Here is a 20,202-nt window from a genome sequence, read left to right as displayed (position 1 = left end):
TTAATGATATGGCATAGTTGTTTCGGTTTAAATTCTAAAAGTTATTATTTTTGGGTTAAATCGAAAGTTTAGAGGTCATCCACATTGACCCAAGAGCAACCACACAAGTGAATTGAACACCACATCTTAACTCTTATGGTCCTGCAGCATTTGATCCCTTGTTATTCTTGCGCTCATTCGAACTATCCAATAATTGGTATCGAAGTCTAGTTCGGCTTTTGGGAGAGCAGGAGCGGATTCTGATGTTCGATCCTTGTATCAAAAGTCTTCATAGTAGTATAATCAAGAGGTGGGTCATGTTGGTAATAACATCGATGCATGCTAGTGATAAAAATAATTCACACTTGATGGGGAGATTGTTGGGTAAGTGTGAATCACATTGACTAAGAATGAACTGAATATTGAGTATAAGTGATATGAATTATACATCCAATATCTTAAGGTTTTTGATGAAGATGTAGTATCACAAATCTATTGTGATTTTGAAGCATTTGTTACATTATTGTTCTCACGCTCCTTTGAACTTCTCATACAATTGCACGAATCATGATATGATTGTAAATAATGAATATATTATAATATTACAATATATTTGTAGATACATGTGATTGTTAATAATATAATGTATTATTAACAATATATATTACAATATATTTATAGATATAAACAAAGTTGAAGTACCAAAAATCGAAATTAGTGAATGATATAGTTCTTTTATGAGTTCGGAATAAAAGTGCCAACATATCCAAATGCCATGATGAAGAAAGCAAGTGCTTGGATGTATAAAAATATGAAGAAGTGATTTTTCCCATACATAAGATCATAACAACCACAGAAGAGGAGGTAGAATCCAACAAGAAGTTCTAACATGTGAATCCTGATGATTGAACACAAACACAAAAATATATAAATAGGTAAGCACTTAAATATTGCTAAAAGCAAAAAATCATTAAAAAAAGTTTAGGTGTATTTTTGTATTTGATAATGGCGTAGTTCGTCACTTAAAATGCACTTTTTGTAGACTTAACAAATTTTGGGGCATTTATGTTTGGCTACAAAAATTGAATTTTAAATGAAGAATAGTACCAACAACAACAATATTTTAAGAAAATCCACCTAAATTTTATCTATTGTTCAATGTTATGTAATAATATTATGCATTTTATACCTATCTACAATCCTGAATCGAAATGTTTTAAGTCCTTTTCCACCAACTTTACCCTTAAGAGCATCACCAAGTTTTTCAGTAACAACCCATTCATTCACCCTACTAGCCTCTAAAAGACCAATAATTGTTGCCTTGGTTCGATGTAGAGACATAGTATTCTCAAACAAAATCCAAAAGAGAAGTAAATGAAGTGACCTGAAAAATGATAAACACATAAGTAACATCAACAAGGTTCAAACCGCAAAACAATTCATTTTAAGAGCATCTCCAATTTTTTTTTTAAATCTATGTCACATGATTATATTTCTCACTAGAGCTCATTTAGGTGGCACACTTGGGTTCCTTAAATGTTTGAAAATTTTAAGGTTGAGTAATCTCACATCGACTATAAATAGTTAAATGTTAGACAAATAAGAGATATGACCAATATTTTCAATGTTTTAAAGTTTTTTGAGGGCCTCTTCGTGGTCTTGATCATTAATCTGTTATTATCCTAGATGTTCCACTGACTCCCTTTCAAGTGGTATTAGAACTTAGTGGGGAGCATGAATGAGATCCTTTTATTTGGATTCATTATAGGATGTGATAACTCACACTTAAATGATAGATTATTGAAATTTAATTGTGAGAGTTCGTCTCATACTAAATATGAATTGTTCAAATACATGATCTATTAGATACGTGACCCATAGTTCCATTGCATTAAAATTTTGGATGAAGATGTATATCAAAGTCTGTTAGGTAGTCTTAATCACTAATTCTTTGTTGCTCGCGGTGCTCTCTTTTACATATGAGACAATTATATAAGAATAAATAAATAAACAACTTTTAGTCTTAAAATGAACCAATCATTTAGAGATGTTAATACAAATAGAAAAAAGACAAATTAAGTTGAGTAAATAAAGACCTTGGAGTTCCAACAGCATTTAGAAGTGTGATGATGGAAGGGATATAAACAGCACCCCACTTAGGGACCACAACCTCAGGCACAACAACTGTTGCAGGTAACACAATGCAATAGAACACAAATGTGTTGATGTGGGCCACAATCTTTCGAACAAAGAAAAAACTGTAAACAACATATATCTTCTTCCAAAAAGATACTTTCTGCAGTAGACAAACATGCACATGAAATTTGATCATATTATTAAATTAAAATTGGTCAGTGTATTCAAGGGAACAACCTTACCTTGTTTGTCACAATCTCCCTAAACATTTTTCTGAAAAGATTGGCCGGCCCACATGACCATCGATGTTGTTGGTATCTATAGGCCTTTAAAGTACTTGGCAATTCATTTTTAACCTATATACCAAGGCATATCATATGTCAACAAAATCATATATTAAAATGAAAACAATCTAGTATGAATTTTGTTGTTAGACTTTTTGAAAAGAAAAAAAAAAATGAAACCAATATAAATGATATTAACACTCCTTTAGTAGTCACAATGTCTTAAAAATTAGCTCCAAAATTTAATCCATAAAACATATGGATCATGATTTAATTGATTGATCTAATGATAAATAAAAATAAATAAAAAAATTGAACCAACCATGTGAATGTGTGCCTCAAATCATAAAGTTAATTATGCTTAAGAGTTGTTATAACTATCTTTGGCCAAGTTAGTTATGACAAGGTGGTTATAGTTAGTTAAGTAAATGCCTTCAAATACTATAGTTGTAAATACATTGAAGTAATGTTGTTGTAATAGCAGTGAGAGCTAGAAAACTAAGAGAGACATATGCAATTCAAGATTCATAGAAAATCAGAGAGAGAAGATTAAAGGGAGAAGAGAAAGATTGAGAGAAATGCTAGTATTGTTGGTTCATAAACAGTGATAGATACTATGAGATCAATCTTGAGAAGACTTTAATCTTGTAAAGTTCAATCATTAATAGTGGATTAATTTTGCTTGCTTGCCCGTGACGTAGGTCTCATCAATTGAGACCGAACACGTAAATTCTTGGTGTTATTCTTCCCTTATCCTTCTTTATTTTCGTTTGCATTTGATAGAGAAAACTGATTTTAGAAAACGAAAACAGGTTTTACAAAACTGCAGAAAACAGAGAACGTTAATCAGTCTCCATTTTCTAGTTTTCTGTTTTTTCTAGTTTTCTGAACATTTTCCTTTTTTCGTTTTTTCTTTTGCAATTGTTTGTTTTCTGTTTTGTAAGTTAATCTTTGTTGCAGATCTCAATATTGTTTTAACAAACCATAACTAAATTACGATTCAACTTAACTCCATACTAATTTATTATTTAAATTGATTCTATATTGGCTCAATTCAACTAGACAAATAGTATAACTAGAATCAAACCAAAGTTGAACTTATCAATTCTTAATTAAACTAGATGATTCAATATGATTTTGACGTTGAATTTATAAGAAAGTGGAACCTTTAAATTGGAGAGGTATAAGAATTTCCATCCTTTGAGACTGGCACGTACAGCAAGGTCCATGTCTTCCACTGTGGTCCTATCTTTCCACCCACCTGCTTCATTCAAAGCCAAAGTTCTCCATACACCAGCAGTCCCTATATTTGTGTACATCATTTACAACCCCACAAACAAATATTATCTATGATGTAATGTAATGTAAATTCATCATTCATGCCACAAACAACTTCACAAGACAAAATTGAGATTGTAACCATTGAAGCCAAAAAAAGCGTAGGTGGAAGACCCCACTTCTTGTTCCACTCTAAAATGGTAATCAAGTGACATTTCTTGCATCCTTGTCATCAAACATTCGTCCGCATTCACTAAAAACAAACAACAAACATAGACATTGTTAGTTTATACCAAATAACTTTAATGGCGCTTAACAATTAATTATCAATGAATCACTGAAAATATAATTATATTTACTTTAAGTAACACAAAATAAGATTTGTGATCGAATCACATCGTAAATTGTTGAAAATTCTTTTGACATATATAAGAAAAAGGTGGATACAAAATTTAAATTGGTTAATAAATAAATAAAATGGCGTGGCTTTTAAAATGATGGGTCCATACACCAAATTCTAAGATAATAATGTGCTCATATAAAATATTTTAAGATTAAAATATAACAAAATAAACTCATTATTTATAACAGTGTAAAATACTGATATTGTATTGAATACAATTTCCCTATGTATGTTTTACAATATATATAGTATATATTTTGTAAATCATTCATATCGACATAATATACTTAAATAATAAAAAGGCTCATACAATAAAAAAAAATGTAATTGAAAGGACACATTGCTAGTTGGAAATTTTAATAATTGTGTTATTGATTATTTTACTTCCAAAACACTTTTCAATTAATTTGTTTATTTATATGACTGTTGTGCCACAGAAACTAACTCAATGCAATCATAAATTAATCTTAGCTATCTTAATACCTTATGACATCCGTATTTAATCATGTATCAGTTTATTTATATTACGAGAGTGATTTGTCATGACCGACTTTATCCTATCAAGGTATACAATTAAATTGTGCAATACCACATAATCCTGTTTGGGAGGGTTCAAAATTTTTTGTAACTCATTGGAATTTAATTTGATTTTCAGATACTAGAGTCAAATGATAAAATATTTATGTTAAAAAAAATTACAAAATGAATATTATTAATTGTGATACGTTTGTGAAAATTAAATTATATAGATTTACAAGATAATTGTGGTTTATGTAGTTTGATATATGTTAATCTTTTGATAAATTCCGACTATAACTGACATAACATATGTTAATAGATATACAAATGTTGGATTCAATAATCGGTATGTTTTATTAGTAGAATTGTGGTTGTTGTGTTATTATTATCTAAATATATATTTAAATCTAATATGTGAAAGTGACGTGTTATCTCTACATCTTTTAATGTTGCATGAATTAACATAATTAATTGGCATGCATCATGTAAATTGTTATGTGTAAGTGTATCATGTAGATCGATATACATATATACGGACTAAAATTTATTTTACAATTTTTTTTTTGAACTATTAAAATTGTAATTTTTTACTATGGACTTAATTTTTAAGATTAGGACATGACCTCCAAAATCTTTAAGACAACCATGATCAAATCTCATTTCCACCTTTTTCATATTAGTACTTCTTTTATACAAGAAAAATAGTAAATAGACAAATAATTCCTAAAATTGAAAATTTAGTTAATTAATGTTTGAATTTTCTAAATTGACAAATAGATCTCTAAAATTATAAAATATAATTAAAATAGTCTTTCATTAAATTTTTGCCGTTAGATATTTTTATGTGGTACTGTAAATAAATATGTGTGTTTATCAATGTTGATCCTGCATCAATGTCATCTTTCTAGAGAAAAAAATTTCAATAGAATTTTGTCATCTGAAAGACAAAGTTATGAGTAGTTGTAATTATTGACAAATTAGTCCGCAAAATATTTAAATTATAGAGAAAAATAAATTGATGTTGTAAAACATTGATATGAGATCAACGCATATGACTCATATATTTAATTAACATGTCACATCATAGTTTTTATCGATCAAAAATTAAACGTGAACTTTTTTGATAAATATTTTACAATTTTTATCGATTTATAAATTTAAATACTTATTTAATTAATATTTACTGTTTCAGATATCAATTTGTCTATTTATTCCAAAAAAATAATAATAATACTGATTTCTTTGGTAATAATAAGAGAAGCATTCAAGCACCAAATGGGGCCTACTTCATCCCCAGCCAAACTCTTCGACATTTCCAAAACAAACAAAAGCCTACCACATTTTTTAAAATTGTTTTCACTTTCAAGAACTACAATGTATTTCATTCGTGTGATTGTGGTTTAAAATTTTTATACATGTATTAAGAGATGTAATAATTAAAAAAAAATTATTTTATTAAATTGATTATTTTAACTATTTGTTAGTTTTACACTATTATCAATTTAAGTTCAATAATATTTTGTAAATTGTGCACATAATAATTATTAAAGGATAGTATAAAAAAAAATAATTAAACGCTTCATCTAGATTTGTGTCAATTAATTTTTCAAAAGCTATAATGTAGCTTGTACTAATATTTACTTCTTTCTTTTTACACACTTTCAACGCACTTTTTCCAATTGTATTATTCAACTAACACTACTTGTATCATTTAGAATTCAATATTTTATGTATGTATTAAGATATTGATAATGAAATAATATTTAATAAAGATAATATGGTAAAAATAATATTATCTTTTTCATTTATACATTTTTTAATGTGGTAAATGATCAAATAGATCAATTATTATAGAAATAAGAGAATATAAAATTAATGTATGTGTGATACTGAGATTCCGACAAATCTACTCTGATATAAAAAATGTATGAAGTGTGTTTAATTCTATTGTAACGAAAATTGATTTTAATTAAAATTAAAAGTAAGTTGAATAAAAAATTAGTTATATTTTAATACATTGTTTAACTAAATGAATGGTGCAAATAGCATCATTAGCATGAACCATTCTTACTAAGTTGAGACTGCGGATTCTAACAATCCTGAACAACACCAAATATTATTAATAAAAATAACAATCCTGAACAAAACCAGATATTATTAATAAAAATAACAAGAAAAAACAAAAAAGAGCAAAGGAGCAACAACAAAACTCAAACACATAAAAAAAAAAAATACAAAATAAGAAATGAAAATGATTTCTAGATAACTCTTCTAAAATAAAAAGAGAGATAATGTGCCACCGTACAAAATATAGCCAAAAATACCAAAGTTAGCCAAAATATTAGCACAAAAATTTATCTCCTTAAAAAATATGAAAACACTTAAACTATCATTTAGAAGATAAGATACATATAGTTTTGAGACATTTATATAAGAATGAGTTGAATAATAATTTGATGATAAAAAAATCAATTATAAATTATAATTTTAAAACAGAGTCAACCTTGCATCCTCCAAAAATAAAACCAAATATAATTTACTACAAAAATAAACCACAACTTATTAACCACATGTTTTAATTGACAACACATTTGACACAATCACAATAAAACACTACAATTTTAATAAAAATTATATTTTAAAACTTTCACAAAATTACGGTACCATAAAAAAATTTCGTCAAATTGAATGTGGATTTAAACTTGTACCAAGTTTAATTTGATTCTCCAAAGAAGGAAAAAAAGAAATTACCAAACTTCCAGCGAGCCTGAACAAGACCAATTTCAGGATTATTAACAAAGAAAGGAATGGTTCGCCAAAGAAAATCAGGTTCTGGTTGAAAATCAGCATCAAAGATGGCAACATAATCACATTGTTTCACATAGCTATGCTTCATTCCTTCTTTTAGAGCACCTGCTTTATACCCATTTCTGTTGTCCCTAACTTCATACTTTATGTTCACACCTTTGCTTCTCCATTTATGGCATTCTAGCTCCACCAACTCCTGCATTTTTTTGGGTTCACTTGCCACAATCATTTACTCACCTTTTAATACAAACCTATCCCCATCATTAATCCAATTATTTACTATCATTGATTATTGTCAACACTACTAAAAAATATCGGATTAGACACACACAAAAGTGAATTTTGTCTGCATAAATGAATTTTTAAGTGTGGTTGACTGGTTGTATTATAAAGATACACGATGTAATTAATATGATAATCATTTTTCTCTGTAAATTTAATAGTTTTCACAACTGCTACAAACTACTGCAACATGCAAACCGTTGTAGAGATCCAAATCCTTATAATACTAAGCAACAAATTTTCATTTTTTTTTATATTCTTTTTTTTAGTATAAATGCCATTCCACTATTCTACATTTTTTATATTAAAAAAGAAACACATTAGTTGTGTAGCATATATATACCTTGATTGTTGGGTCAGTTGAATCATCAAGAATTTGTATGATGATCCTATCAGAAGGCCAAGAGAGTCCACATGCAGCACCAATTGATAGCTGATAAACCTATATTGAGAACCATATATATCTCAAATTAAAGGAGATAAAAAAAAATTGTCCTTTTAAAACTTCATATGAAATTGAAAAAACTAAATTCAACGTTCACCTCTCTTTCATTGTACATTGGAACTTGAACAAGAACCATTGGATAATTAGAGTTTCCCAACTCAACATCATCCTTAAAACTCTCCCATTTATATTGCTTTTCTGGTTTTCTATCAAACAACTTGACCAAACAAATAACAATGCCCATGTAAACCCTCTCAACCAACATCATCAACGACATGGTCAAACATAGAAACACTGCCACTCTCAGTATTGGCACGATCAATGGTTCTCTAACTTGTCTCCAAATAAACTCAAGTTGTAAACTAACTTCATCACTTGCTCCTTGAAATTCAACCATTTTTTACTTAAGAATTTTTTTTTTTTGTTAAAAAATGATAATGACAATGGCCCAGTTGGTTGAAATGGAATGGATTTGAATAAATTAACAAAATTTGGTTAAAGAAAAGAGAATAGTTTCCTTTTTGTTTCAATGGTCTAGCAAAGAAGGAAAAAAACAAAACCTTGCTATGTTTCAACTCAAAACATAGGACAAAGTTTTTTTATTTGATATCTAGAAACAGAAAGTAGTTAATGGAAGAGTATTGTTGATAATGCTAATGGATATATGCCGCTTTTTCCATGATTATAGAACACATAATATTCTGATTTTATCTGAAGGTTAAAACCTGTTCTGGTTTAAAGAGATTCAGAACAGAGCAATGAGAGTGCAAAGCAGATAAAGGGTTGAAAAAACGAACGGAATTAATAAAAGGGGAAAGAGAGAGAGAGATTGTGTGTTTGAGTTTTTGTAAAAGCTATGGCATTGTGAGTGTGATAATGCTATATTTTGTTTTCTCTGTTATTTGTGTTGAAGTGTTGGTTGCATTTTATAATGGGTGTTGATGCACTCTCAGTGCCTAAAAACACCCCTAACTGTTGCAACCAAAAGTGTGAGCGTGAAGCATACATACATAGAATAGAATGACCAAAATAATCAAGGAGGTCTTAATTATTTGAGAGGTCCCGGTTTGAATCTAACAAATCAGATTCTAATAAAAAATATAATATTGAAAACTATAAATTATATTAAAATATCATATTTTTATCAAATGAAAATATTAAAAATTCAAATTATTTTATGTAAATTCATTAAAATAAGTAAATTGTAAATAACATCTAAATACAATTTCAATCTAATAATAACTTTCTTGTTGTTTAAAAATAGTCATCTTTATATTTACAATAATGATTTGTCATCTAATAATAATTTGTTTCAATATTATTGGATCTATTATATTTACAACAGAATTCATTAATAAATCAGTAATGAATTCTATTGTAAATATAATAGATTACCAACAAATGATCTAATAGATTATCCACAAAAGATCTATTAGTACTATTGTAAATCACTGAATTAATAATGAGTTCCTAAAATCTAAAACCCTAACATCATATTAAATAATAGATAATGGTTCTTAATATTCGTAAATCAGTAAATCAATTATTTCAAACAATTTGAGTTATGAATCACAAAACTTGACGACAAGATTCTAACATTTAGTAGTATGTGGTGGTGTCTGCTAGAACTCCCGTCACATACTCATTGGTGGGGGTGGAGAGTTTTAAATGTAATTCAAATTGATTTGTAATTAGTTAGTTAGAATATAGTTAGAATATGGTTAGAAGTTGGTTAAGTTTGTTATAACTGAATCAGATAAAAATTGTTTCTATAAAAGCCTTCAAAACCAAGAACAATCTTGTAATGCTTAACCAGAACATTCTTCAGACTGTCCAAATTGATAATCAATCTTTGTTTCTATAAAACTCTTTTCTTCTCAATTTTAATTCCTCTCAAATATACAACCTGTTCCAACAATTGACATCGAGAGCTTGGGTTCTAAACCTTGGGAAACACGATTGCAAGTGTGAAAGGGAATCAAAATTGGGAAACACAAGTGTGAGTGAAAGAAGACATGAATGGAGGAGGATTTCCATCGAATTTGCCAATTTTGGATGGGAAGAACTGGGAGAGGTGGTATGCATCAATGAGATCGTTGCTGGGAGCTCAAGAAGTATTTGAGATTGTTCAAGATGATTATGAACAACTTGGTGCGAATCCAACAGAAAGACAGCAAACAACTTTCAAAGATTGCAAGAAAAGAGATTGCAAGGCATTGTTCTACATCCAGCAAAGTGTGGATTCAAACAATTTTGAAAGGATCTCAAAGGTATCTACATCAAAAGAGGCATGGGATATCTTGGTGAAGTATTACACGGGTGATGAAAAAACGAAGAAGATCAAACTTCAAATGCTAAGAAGAAAGCATGAATTACTGCAAATGGAGAACAATGAGAATGTGACTGCTATTTCAATTGAGTGCAGACAATCACTAATCAGATGAAAGCCAATGGAGAAGTGATGATTGTGATTATTGAAAATATTTTGAGGACACTAACACAAAGATACGATCATATAGTGGTGGCTATTGAAGAATCAAAGAACCTTGATACAATGAAGTTGGAAGATTTGCAAAGCTCCCTAGAAGCTCATGAGTTAAGGGTAAAAGAAAGAGATGAGGCACACACACAAACACAGGCACTGCAAGCTCAGATCAGCAAGAAGTCCAATCAAGATGGAGTAAAAAACAAGAAGTGGAAGGGCAAGTCAAGATGGCACCAGAAACAGGATCAAGATGAGGAGGTTGGAGGTCAAGAAGTCAACAAAACAGTGATAATAAAAGCAACAAACCATCTGACAAGAAGAAGTTTGACAAAAGGAGGGTCCAATGTTATAATTTTCAAAAATATGGGCATTTTGCAGATGAATGTAGATCCAAGAAAGTACAAAGAGTTGATGATGAAGTTCAATTGTCCCAAACAGACAGTTCTAACTCAGATGAAGTGTTACTGATGGCTTCTACAAGCATGGAGGATGATTGTCCAGGATTGTAGTACCTTGACACAGGGTGCTCGAATCACATGACTGGCCATAAAGATTGGTTTATAAGTATTGATGAGAAGGTGAAAAGGGAAATTAGATTTGCAGACAACAACACAGTAACAGTTGAAGGAGTTGGCAAGATCTTGATTCAAATAAGGGATGGCAAACAATCTTTCATATGTGATGTGTTGTATGTGCCAAATATGAAGAACAATTTGTTAACACTTGGGTAATTACTGGAGAAGGGATACTCTATGAGTATGGATAATGGACAAATGAAGATGTTTGATAGTGCAAAGAGGCTTATCTTAATTCATATGGTGATAGGAATTCCAGAAATTCAAGTGCCAAAGGAGATATGTGAAGAATGTTGTCAAGCCAAGCAACATATGAATTCATTTAAATCAGAATTACCAACTAGATCCTCAAGAATGATGGAGGTAATTTTTTTTTCCTGATGTTTGTGGTCCATTTGAAGAAATGTCAGTAGAAGATAATTACTACTTTGTATCATTCATTGATGATTTTACAAAGAAAATGTGGATATATCTAATCAAAAGAAATAATGAAGTGCTTGAGATACTTAAAAAATTCAAGAGAATGGCTGAAAAACAAAGTGGTTCTAGTATGAAAATCATCAGGACATATAGAGGAAGAGAATATAATTATCATAAATTCCATGATTTTTGTGAAAAAGAAGGGATATTGCATGAAGTGACTGCACCATACACTGCCCAACATAATGGCATTGCTGAAAAGACAAACAGAACTATAGTGAACATGGCCAGGAGCATCTTGAAGGCGAAGAACATGCCTCGTAGATTCTGGGGGGAAGCAGTATCAACTGCAGTATACATTTTGAATAGGTGTCCAACCAAGAGACTGGGCACAAGGACACTTGAAGAAGCTTGGACTGGAAGAAAACCAATTGTGAATCACTTGAAAGTGTTCGGTTCATTGTGCTTCAGGCATGTACCAATTCAAAACAAGAGGAAGCTTGATGACAGGGCTGAACAAATAGTGTTGTTGGGTTATGATGTCACTGGGGCTTACAAGATGTATGATCCAAACAAGAACAAATTGGTGATAAGCAGAGACATACTAGTGGATGAATCAAGAGGTTGGGACTGGACAATGAATGCAGTCAGCCCAGACATACCAACCAGACAAGCCAGTAGTGCCAGTGAACAAGAGACCAATTGATGTGAAATGGGTCTATAAACTGAAATTGAAACCTGATGGGCAGGTTGCCAAGTACAAGGCTAGACTTGTAGCAAATGGATTTTTGCAAAAACATGGGTTGGACTATGATGAGGTATTTTCCCTAGTAGCTAGAATTGAAACAGTAAGGATGGTAGTATCAATGGCTAGCTACAAAGGTTGGTCTATGCATCAGTTGGATGTTAAATCATCCTTCCTCGATGGATCATTAGATGAAGAGGTGTATGTGAAGCAGCCCATTGGATATGTGAAAACAGACAAAGAAGATCATGTATACAAACTGAAGAAAGCCTTATATGGCCTGAAACAAGCTCTTAGGGCTTGGAACAAGAGGATTGATCGATTCCTCATAGAGCAGCAATTTGAAAAGTGTGTGAATGAGAATGGAGTTTATATCAAGAAGGGAGCAGCAGCACCTGCACTGATGATATGCCTTTATGTTGATGGTTTACTGCTAACTGCCAGTGATGAAGTGAAAATCGATGAGTTCAAATTCAGAATGGAGAAGGAATTTGAGATGACTGATTTAGGCATGCTGGCATATTTCCTTGGTATTGAATTTGAAATTAGGAAAAATAGAATTTTTATGCATCAAAGAAAGTATGCAAGTGAAGTATTAAAAAGGTTTAAAATGCAAGATTGCAATAGAAGCAGCACCCCATCAGAATCAGGGCTAGTGATGTCCAAATAGGGCAATGATGAGTTGATTGATCCTACAACCTTCAAGCAAATTGTAGGATCCTTGAGATACTTGTGCAACACTAGGCCAGATATCTCATATAGCGCTGGGTTGATTAGTAGGTACATGAAGAAGCCTAGGACATCACACTATATGGCAGAAAAAAGGATTTTGAGATACATAAAGGAGACCATTAAACTTGGTTTGTTGTATTCCACAAAACTGAATGAAGAAAAAGCTGAACTTATTGGCTTCACCGATGCTGATTGGTGTGGAAATATGGATGATAAAAAGAACACCATGGGCTATGTATTTACCATCAATAACTCATCAATCTCATGGTGTTCAAAGAAGCAAAGCATAGTAGCATTGTCCACATGTGAAGCTGAATATTTCGCTGCATCGGAGCATGTCAAGCTATGTGGCTGGCAGAAATAATGGCAGAACTGGGATTAAGAAGCAATGATGCAGTGAAGATGAAGATAGATAATAAATCAGCTATAGACCTATCAAGACATCCAAGTGTTCATGGAAGAAGCAAGCACATAGCAATGAGATTCCATTTCCTAAGGGATCAAGTAATGAAGGGTAAAATAAAGCTGGAACACTACAATACAAATGATCAAAAGGCTCACATCTTAACCAAAAGCTTGAAGAGAGTGAAGTTTCAAGAGATGATGATCAAACTTGGATTAATATCAAATTGAATCACTTTGAATTAGGGAGCATGTTAAATGTAATTCAAATTGATTTGTAATTAGTTAGTTAGAAGATAGTTAGAAGTTTGTTAAGTTTGTTGTAACTGGATCAGCTAAAAACTGTTTTCTATGAAAGCCTTCAAAATCAAGAACAATCTTGTAATACTTAACCAGAACATTCTCCAGACTGTCCAGATTGATAATCAATCTTCGTTTTCTGACTTTCTGTTTTTCTTCTCTTTTCTTCTCAATTTCAATTCCTCTCAAATATACAACATATTCCAACAAAAAGGACATAAGTAAGGACATCAATGCAATTTTTTAAAGTTCAAAGCATACTATGCAATTTAGAGTCTCTCTAGTTTAAGCCATGTAACAATGTTGTAGTTGCAGCTAGAGATTGATTGTTTGTCTTAGAAATAATATTAAAAAATGCTATATACCTGCAGTGTTGGATGCCACATTTTATGTTTATAAAACAATCCTCTCGATAATTGTGCATTAATATCTTGAATTTTCAATTGAAGAAAAAAGTTTGGCATAATTTCTAGTTACAAGCTCTTGTCTAGCAATAAAAAAAATAAAAATTTATTTGTTGATTTGATTCTTCTACTTTTACAATTTTACATAATTGATCATATTTTAAAAATCGACAATTTTGATTTTTGTCTCAGATTTTTGAACTATGAAATAAAGATTTAACATATTTTAATTAATGTGGCATATAATTTCATAATATAGAATCATCTAAATATCTAGATGCATTAACTATTCATATGTTCTTAATTAAATTACAAAAATGCAAATTTTCTGAAATTGAAGTTTAATTTTTTAGATGATTTTATTGCGATGTTATGGTGTTGATTATTTTATATCTTTGTATCATAAGTCACGTTATTTAAAATATGTCATGTCGCTAATTTTTAATTAAAAAAAAATTATGATGAGGGACAAAACTATCAAATCTTAAAAAAGTTGATTAATTTCATGAATTTTTAAAAATAAAAAAATTAAAATTACAATTAAACTAAAAATAAAATAAAATTTTGAGAATATACTTAATACTTTAAAATTTTTAAAAGTGATATTTTAACATAATTTTTTTTTCTTTTATATTCTTTAGCAAATACCTTTAAAGAACTTGTTAGCACTCAAAAAGAACACATGGTTCCTTCTTACGGAGGATAAAGAAAAAACACCGACTTTTAAATAATCTAAACTTCATAATTTAGCTTTATAAATACATTGGTGAACAAGACTCAACGCTTTCCTATAAATATAAATTTAAGACTCGATTTGTGTTCTTATGTTAAAAATATATTTATCATCTCGTTTATGGATAAAAATATATATATTTTGCTATTATTTTTATAGATAAAATATATTAATTTTACTTTTAATTATAAGTTGTTAGAGAGATAAATTGATCACATTGTATTTGGTTGGATGAAAAAATAGGTATTAATTTTATTCTATTTTCCCGTAATAAGTAAAACTTTTAAAAGTATAAACAACAATATTTATTTATATATAATCAATTTCAATATAACATTGAACTACTAAAGTATAAACATCAATTATTTGTTTATGCTATTTCATCTCAAAATATTAATAAAATTAATCAAAAACGAGTGATGTATTTTATTTAAAATTTAAATTAAACATATCAATTTTTTACTGATTTATTTTAACCTTTAGATAGAAATAATATAGTTTAACAATAAAAACCAATTTTAGCTCATATTTAACCTAAGGCAGCGCAATTTTTAGCTAGTGTCCATTTATTCCATGATATGCCTAAATGTATTCAGCATTCCATTATAATGATTGATGTGAATATCATTTTGTAAAAACAAAACAAAATAACTCATTTATCTTCTTTTAGCACCTAAGACAAAATAGTTTAAGCAATAATTCGATGTTTAATTAAGAGTTTATATGTCTTGCCAAACATACTTTTAATTATGCAAGGAATTGTTGCTCTGTATGAAGGGGGAAAAAAAAAACTCCTACTCTCATTTGCACTTCTTTCCTCTCAATCTGTGAATGCTTTTCTATTTTTAGTTAATGTTAGCTCATTTGAAATTATAAAGGATTATATAGTTCTAGATTTACAAAAGTATTCTCACTAAAATGTGTTTCAACATTTTACACGTCTCTCTGCATTTCCCCAGATTTTTTCTACAAAAGACTAAGCAAACACCTTGTATGCATTTCTATTATATATTTCAAAACCAAAGGGTTACACGGTACAAAAGACACTAAGACCTACTACAAAAGAACATCATTATTAACTATAGAAAAAATATGATACAAAGTATGTTATTTTTCTACACACGCGCATGCGCGTTTCATTCATACACGTTATTTGATTATAATTTATTACTTTCAAAAGGATTTATTTGAATTAGTATAGACTAGGTATGAAAATCAACCTAACAAACTTAAATTATATTAAGAGTCTCTTCCATTGATAGTAATTCTATCTTATATTATCATTTTATTTTTTTGTGGAGTGTGATATTTCTACCGTATTGTTATATGTTCCATTTTCTTGTTTGTTTTTTCTCTTTCATTTGCTTTGATTTAAGAAATTACCTAGTTAGGTCATACATGAATCAACTAGATCCATATCATAATCAATACATTACTATTTTTGACATCCATTCAAAATATGATGTGAAAAGCTCTCACATACTACCCAAGTAAATTCCACATGAATATTATAATCGATATATAAAAATTGTCCAATGCAAAAAAGCATTTTTGTACTACTGTGATAGTGATTTTTTTTAAAAAAAAAGAAGTGACTCACACAATTACGAGATCTCGAATTTGTATTCATAATTAAGACGTCAAATCTATTAATATCGATATTTGTTAGTGTCATAGAAGAGTTTTTTTTTTTTAATGAAGTATTATCCATCTAGTGCAAGTTTGTAGAGAATGAATATGGAATATGTAACTTTTTGCAATGAATATACCACACCATATTAGGATTTTTTTCTTCTATAATATCCTTTTCCCCTTCAAGAGATTGTATCCTAGGGATACAACCATCTATTGGTTCATTTTTTTAAACAAATTGAAAATATAATAAAATAATAAATTAAATACAATAAAAATAATTTAAAAAAAACTAAATTATATTAATAAAATTTAACAAAATCCATTAACCGTAAAAAAAAATTATTTAACAGTGTCAACCTAAATGTCCTTAGTCCCACATCTAGGAGATCACTGAATTTGTCTAGCTCTTTGAATGACTTGAGGTTGTTCTGGTTCATCCTCATTTTGATCATGTTTCTCATCATCATTCTCAATTATTGGTGGTGTATGCAACTCAAACTCTTGATAATTTGTGTGTGTATTAGAGCTACTACCACATATTTACATATAATTTTGATCTCGGGATTATACATGTAATAAAAAATAGCATAGACTGACTCAAGAGTTGTAACGAGTTCCAAACAAATTATAGAAAATCATGTGTTATGTTGAGTCACTGGGGTTTATATTTCAGACATTAAAAGAACATAATATTGAGTTGGCATTTTTGTAGGGTTATGTACATGTGGTGGTGGTGATGAACCATAATATGGAACTTCTGTAAGGGTTTGTAGGTGCGGTGGTCGTGGGCCATAATATGGAATGTATATGGTTTGGTATGTAGGCGAGATGATGACGAAGACGGTTATGCGGTTTGATACATGGTTTATTCTTGTGGGGTTGATTGGAGGTTGAGTGGACAAGATGATATGTTGGCGGAGGAAAATGTGGATCATGCAGATATTGTTCGACAAAAATAAATAATTTTGTGTGTTGCCTAAATCAATTCATATATTTTGTGATGTGTTGTAAAACATCTTAGACGGACTGATCTTACAATACGTGATTCTCACAATCATTTGAGTGTTTAATTTGCTTTCTCCAAACTCATCCCCAATTAACATCAACTCCATACCTCATGTTGACCTATTGGAAGCTTTTCACGACCTCTAGAGGTTGTGGTATTTGTTAGATTGAAATTGAATTGAAGTGTAATCCTATTTGTATGATGTTTTTCAACAATCTGGTAACAAGGCATATATGTACATGTAGTCTAAGTGTCCATCTTTTTTTGGGGAACATCATATTGGAATCCGAGGTACAATCTCCAATAAAGTTGATATGTAAAAAATACATTAATGTAAATATAAGAAATATAAAAAATATATATAATTAAAATAATAAAAACATGTGTGAAAGAATATATTACTTCTTCAACCATCCCATCATGTGGTGGATTATTTTTCAGTATCCTTCTTTGTTGTTCAAAGAGTTACACGAGTTTAGCAACCTCCTAGATATGAGACTTAGGGCATTATGTGAATACCGTTAATTAAAATTTAATTATTTTTTTTACATTTAATGTATTTGTTGGATTTTATTAATATAATTCAGTTTGTTTATTATTTTTATTATATTTTCAATTTGTTAAAAATAATTAATTAATAGAGCATGCTTAGGTCTCAAAAAATTAGGACATTTTAATATATTAGTTTTAAAGTTGACTATTTTGAAATTTTTTATTAAAAAAATAGGATATTATAGAATCCCACTATATGATAAGATAAATAAATGGGAAGAAAATCGTTATCATAGTCACAAATCTTTCTAAATCCTCACCTAAAACTATTGCCATAGTCAAATGATACATGAATTACATTCTTAATTAGTGTGTTAGTACTAACTATCAACTTTAACAAAAATTTAAAATAGTGGATAATCTCCACTTATGCATCATTATTGTTCATTACAGATTTAGACTTTATACCCTCGGAATTAGCTAGTAGTTTTTGTGTCTTTGTAGTACAGGAAAATGAAGCACATGATTTTTAGCTCTGTGTGTTTTAATATTACCCATTAATATTATCTGTGTGTAGGACTACACTCTGTTTTTTTGTGAAGGGATTTATTAGACTATGTTAAGGATCCATACCTATGAGTAAAATTTGACCAATATTCCACCAATTAGTAGTTTCAATATTCTTGCTTCATTTAATGGATGCAGTGATTTATTACTTTATTTCTGATTTGTTAACTCACGATTTGGTGCAATATCTTAGTTAAATTATGGTGAGAATTTGTAAGCCGTAATGTAAATCTTCTATTGATCAATACAATAGCAGTTGATGAAATATTTTTTAAGTAAATTATTAACCTATAGATAGGATAAATGTTAATAGCTGAAGATGTATTTTCAAAAAATAATGAAAATAATTTTTTGAAATTTTTATTATTTTTATATATGTACACAATTGTTGACTTTAAAAATATCTTACGTTTTTATTAACGAATAAAATTAACATAAATTTTAAGAAACAAAAACATGAATATTTTTTACTTAATTGCAATTTTGGTCCCTCTATTTTAGATGAATTACGAAAATAGTCTCTCATTTTATTTCACCCAAGTTTTAATTCTCAAATAGAATTTTGGTCCAAAAGTCGATGAAGTGTCATGTTTGTGCGCTTATTTAAATCACATTATGCCCAAAGATCTTGTGGTTCAATAATTGTAATTGAGATCTATGATCATAAATGTTGTGGTATGGTTTAAAAAATGACATTTTCTCAAGCTTTGAACAAAATTATGTTTGGGGACCAAAACTAGAGAGAAATAAAATTGGGGACTATTTTCGTGATTTAACTAAAATAGGGGGACTAAAACTACAATTAAGTCAATATTTTTTAGAAAGTATAAATAACTCAAACTTTTTTTTATTCCGTAATTGGAACATAAACTTAAAATTTTTGTTGTTAGAGAGTATATGGGAGCGTGAGATCAATATCGAGTCAAATGTTTCATAACCATAAGAAATTTTGACATTAATCTTTATCTAAAACTTTAAAATATTATATATATAACTTACATTTCATATTTATTCAACAGTTCTTCAATTCCTAGTCGATGTGAGACTAACTACTCACACTTGAATTTCAACAAATAGTTTACAAAATTGCATTGAAATTTATTTACTATTATCGGTCTTGAATTTTTTTTATCAAATAGTCTGATAGTAAAACTTCATGAAATCTGAAATTTAAAGTCTAGCTTTTCCATGTCAATATATCCTTGAAGCCACTAATTGAGATGAACTTATTGGACCTATCATCAACCTTGATTTATCATTGGAATTATTATCATTTTCGTTTTATGTCTTTGTCTTACCAGCCAATCAATGAGTCGGCAGTAGTTTTGGCTATAATGGAAAACACATATGCATACCTATTTTGGTCTAACTTCCAAATTAGGAGGGTGTCCAAAAAGCAGAATAAAAGTCACTCAACAACTGTTAGGTTGAAGGTAGTGTTTAAATTTCGTTTTCAAAGTCAGGTTAAGAGAGTTTCCATACTTCTCTAACCTACACTCTACTAATTCTTCTAACTGGAATCATTAATAATGAAATCAATAACCCAATCATCACTATGTGTAATTATTTCCA

General features: G+C 29.5%; 1 protein-coding gene across 1 annotated transcript; it reads right to left on the bottom strand.

Moving 5' to 3' along the window:
• Window positions 1-550: 550 nt before the first annotated feature.
• On the bottom strand, window positions 551-9,041 carry LOC101511881 (glucomannan 4-beta-mannosyltransferase 9-like). The gene is made up of 9 exons (XM_004497541.4): window positions 8,232-9,041; window positions 8,033-8,131; window positions 7,351-7,603; window positions 3,820-3,930; window positions 3,566-3,702; window positions 2,358-2,471; window positions 2,076-2,275; window positions 1,169-1,363; window positions 551-877 (listed from the first exon to the last, which is right to left on the bottom strand). Exons 1-9 carry the CDS (start codon window positions 8,529-8,531, stop codon window positions 715-717), a joined length of 1,572 nt encoding a protein of 523 aa, XP_004497598.1. The 5' UTR covers window positions 8,532-9,041; the 3' UTR covers window positions 551-714.
• Window positions 9,042-20,202: the final 11,161 nt, after the last annotated feature.

The sequence above is a fragment of the Cicer arietinum genome, chromosome 4 (genome assembly GCF_000331145.2).
Source record: "Cicer arietinum cultivar CDC Frontier isolate Library 1 chromosome 4, Cicar.CDCFrontier_v2.0, whole genome shotgun sequence".
Classification (NCBI taxonomy): Eukaryota; Viridiplantae; Streptophyta; class Magnoliopsida; order Fabales; family Fabaceae; genus Cicer; species Cicer arietinum.
The sequence above is the reverse complement of the archived record's forward strand: the minus strand, read 5'-3'. Positions and strand labels throughout refer to the sequence as shown.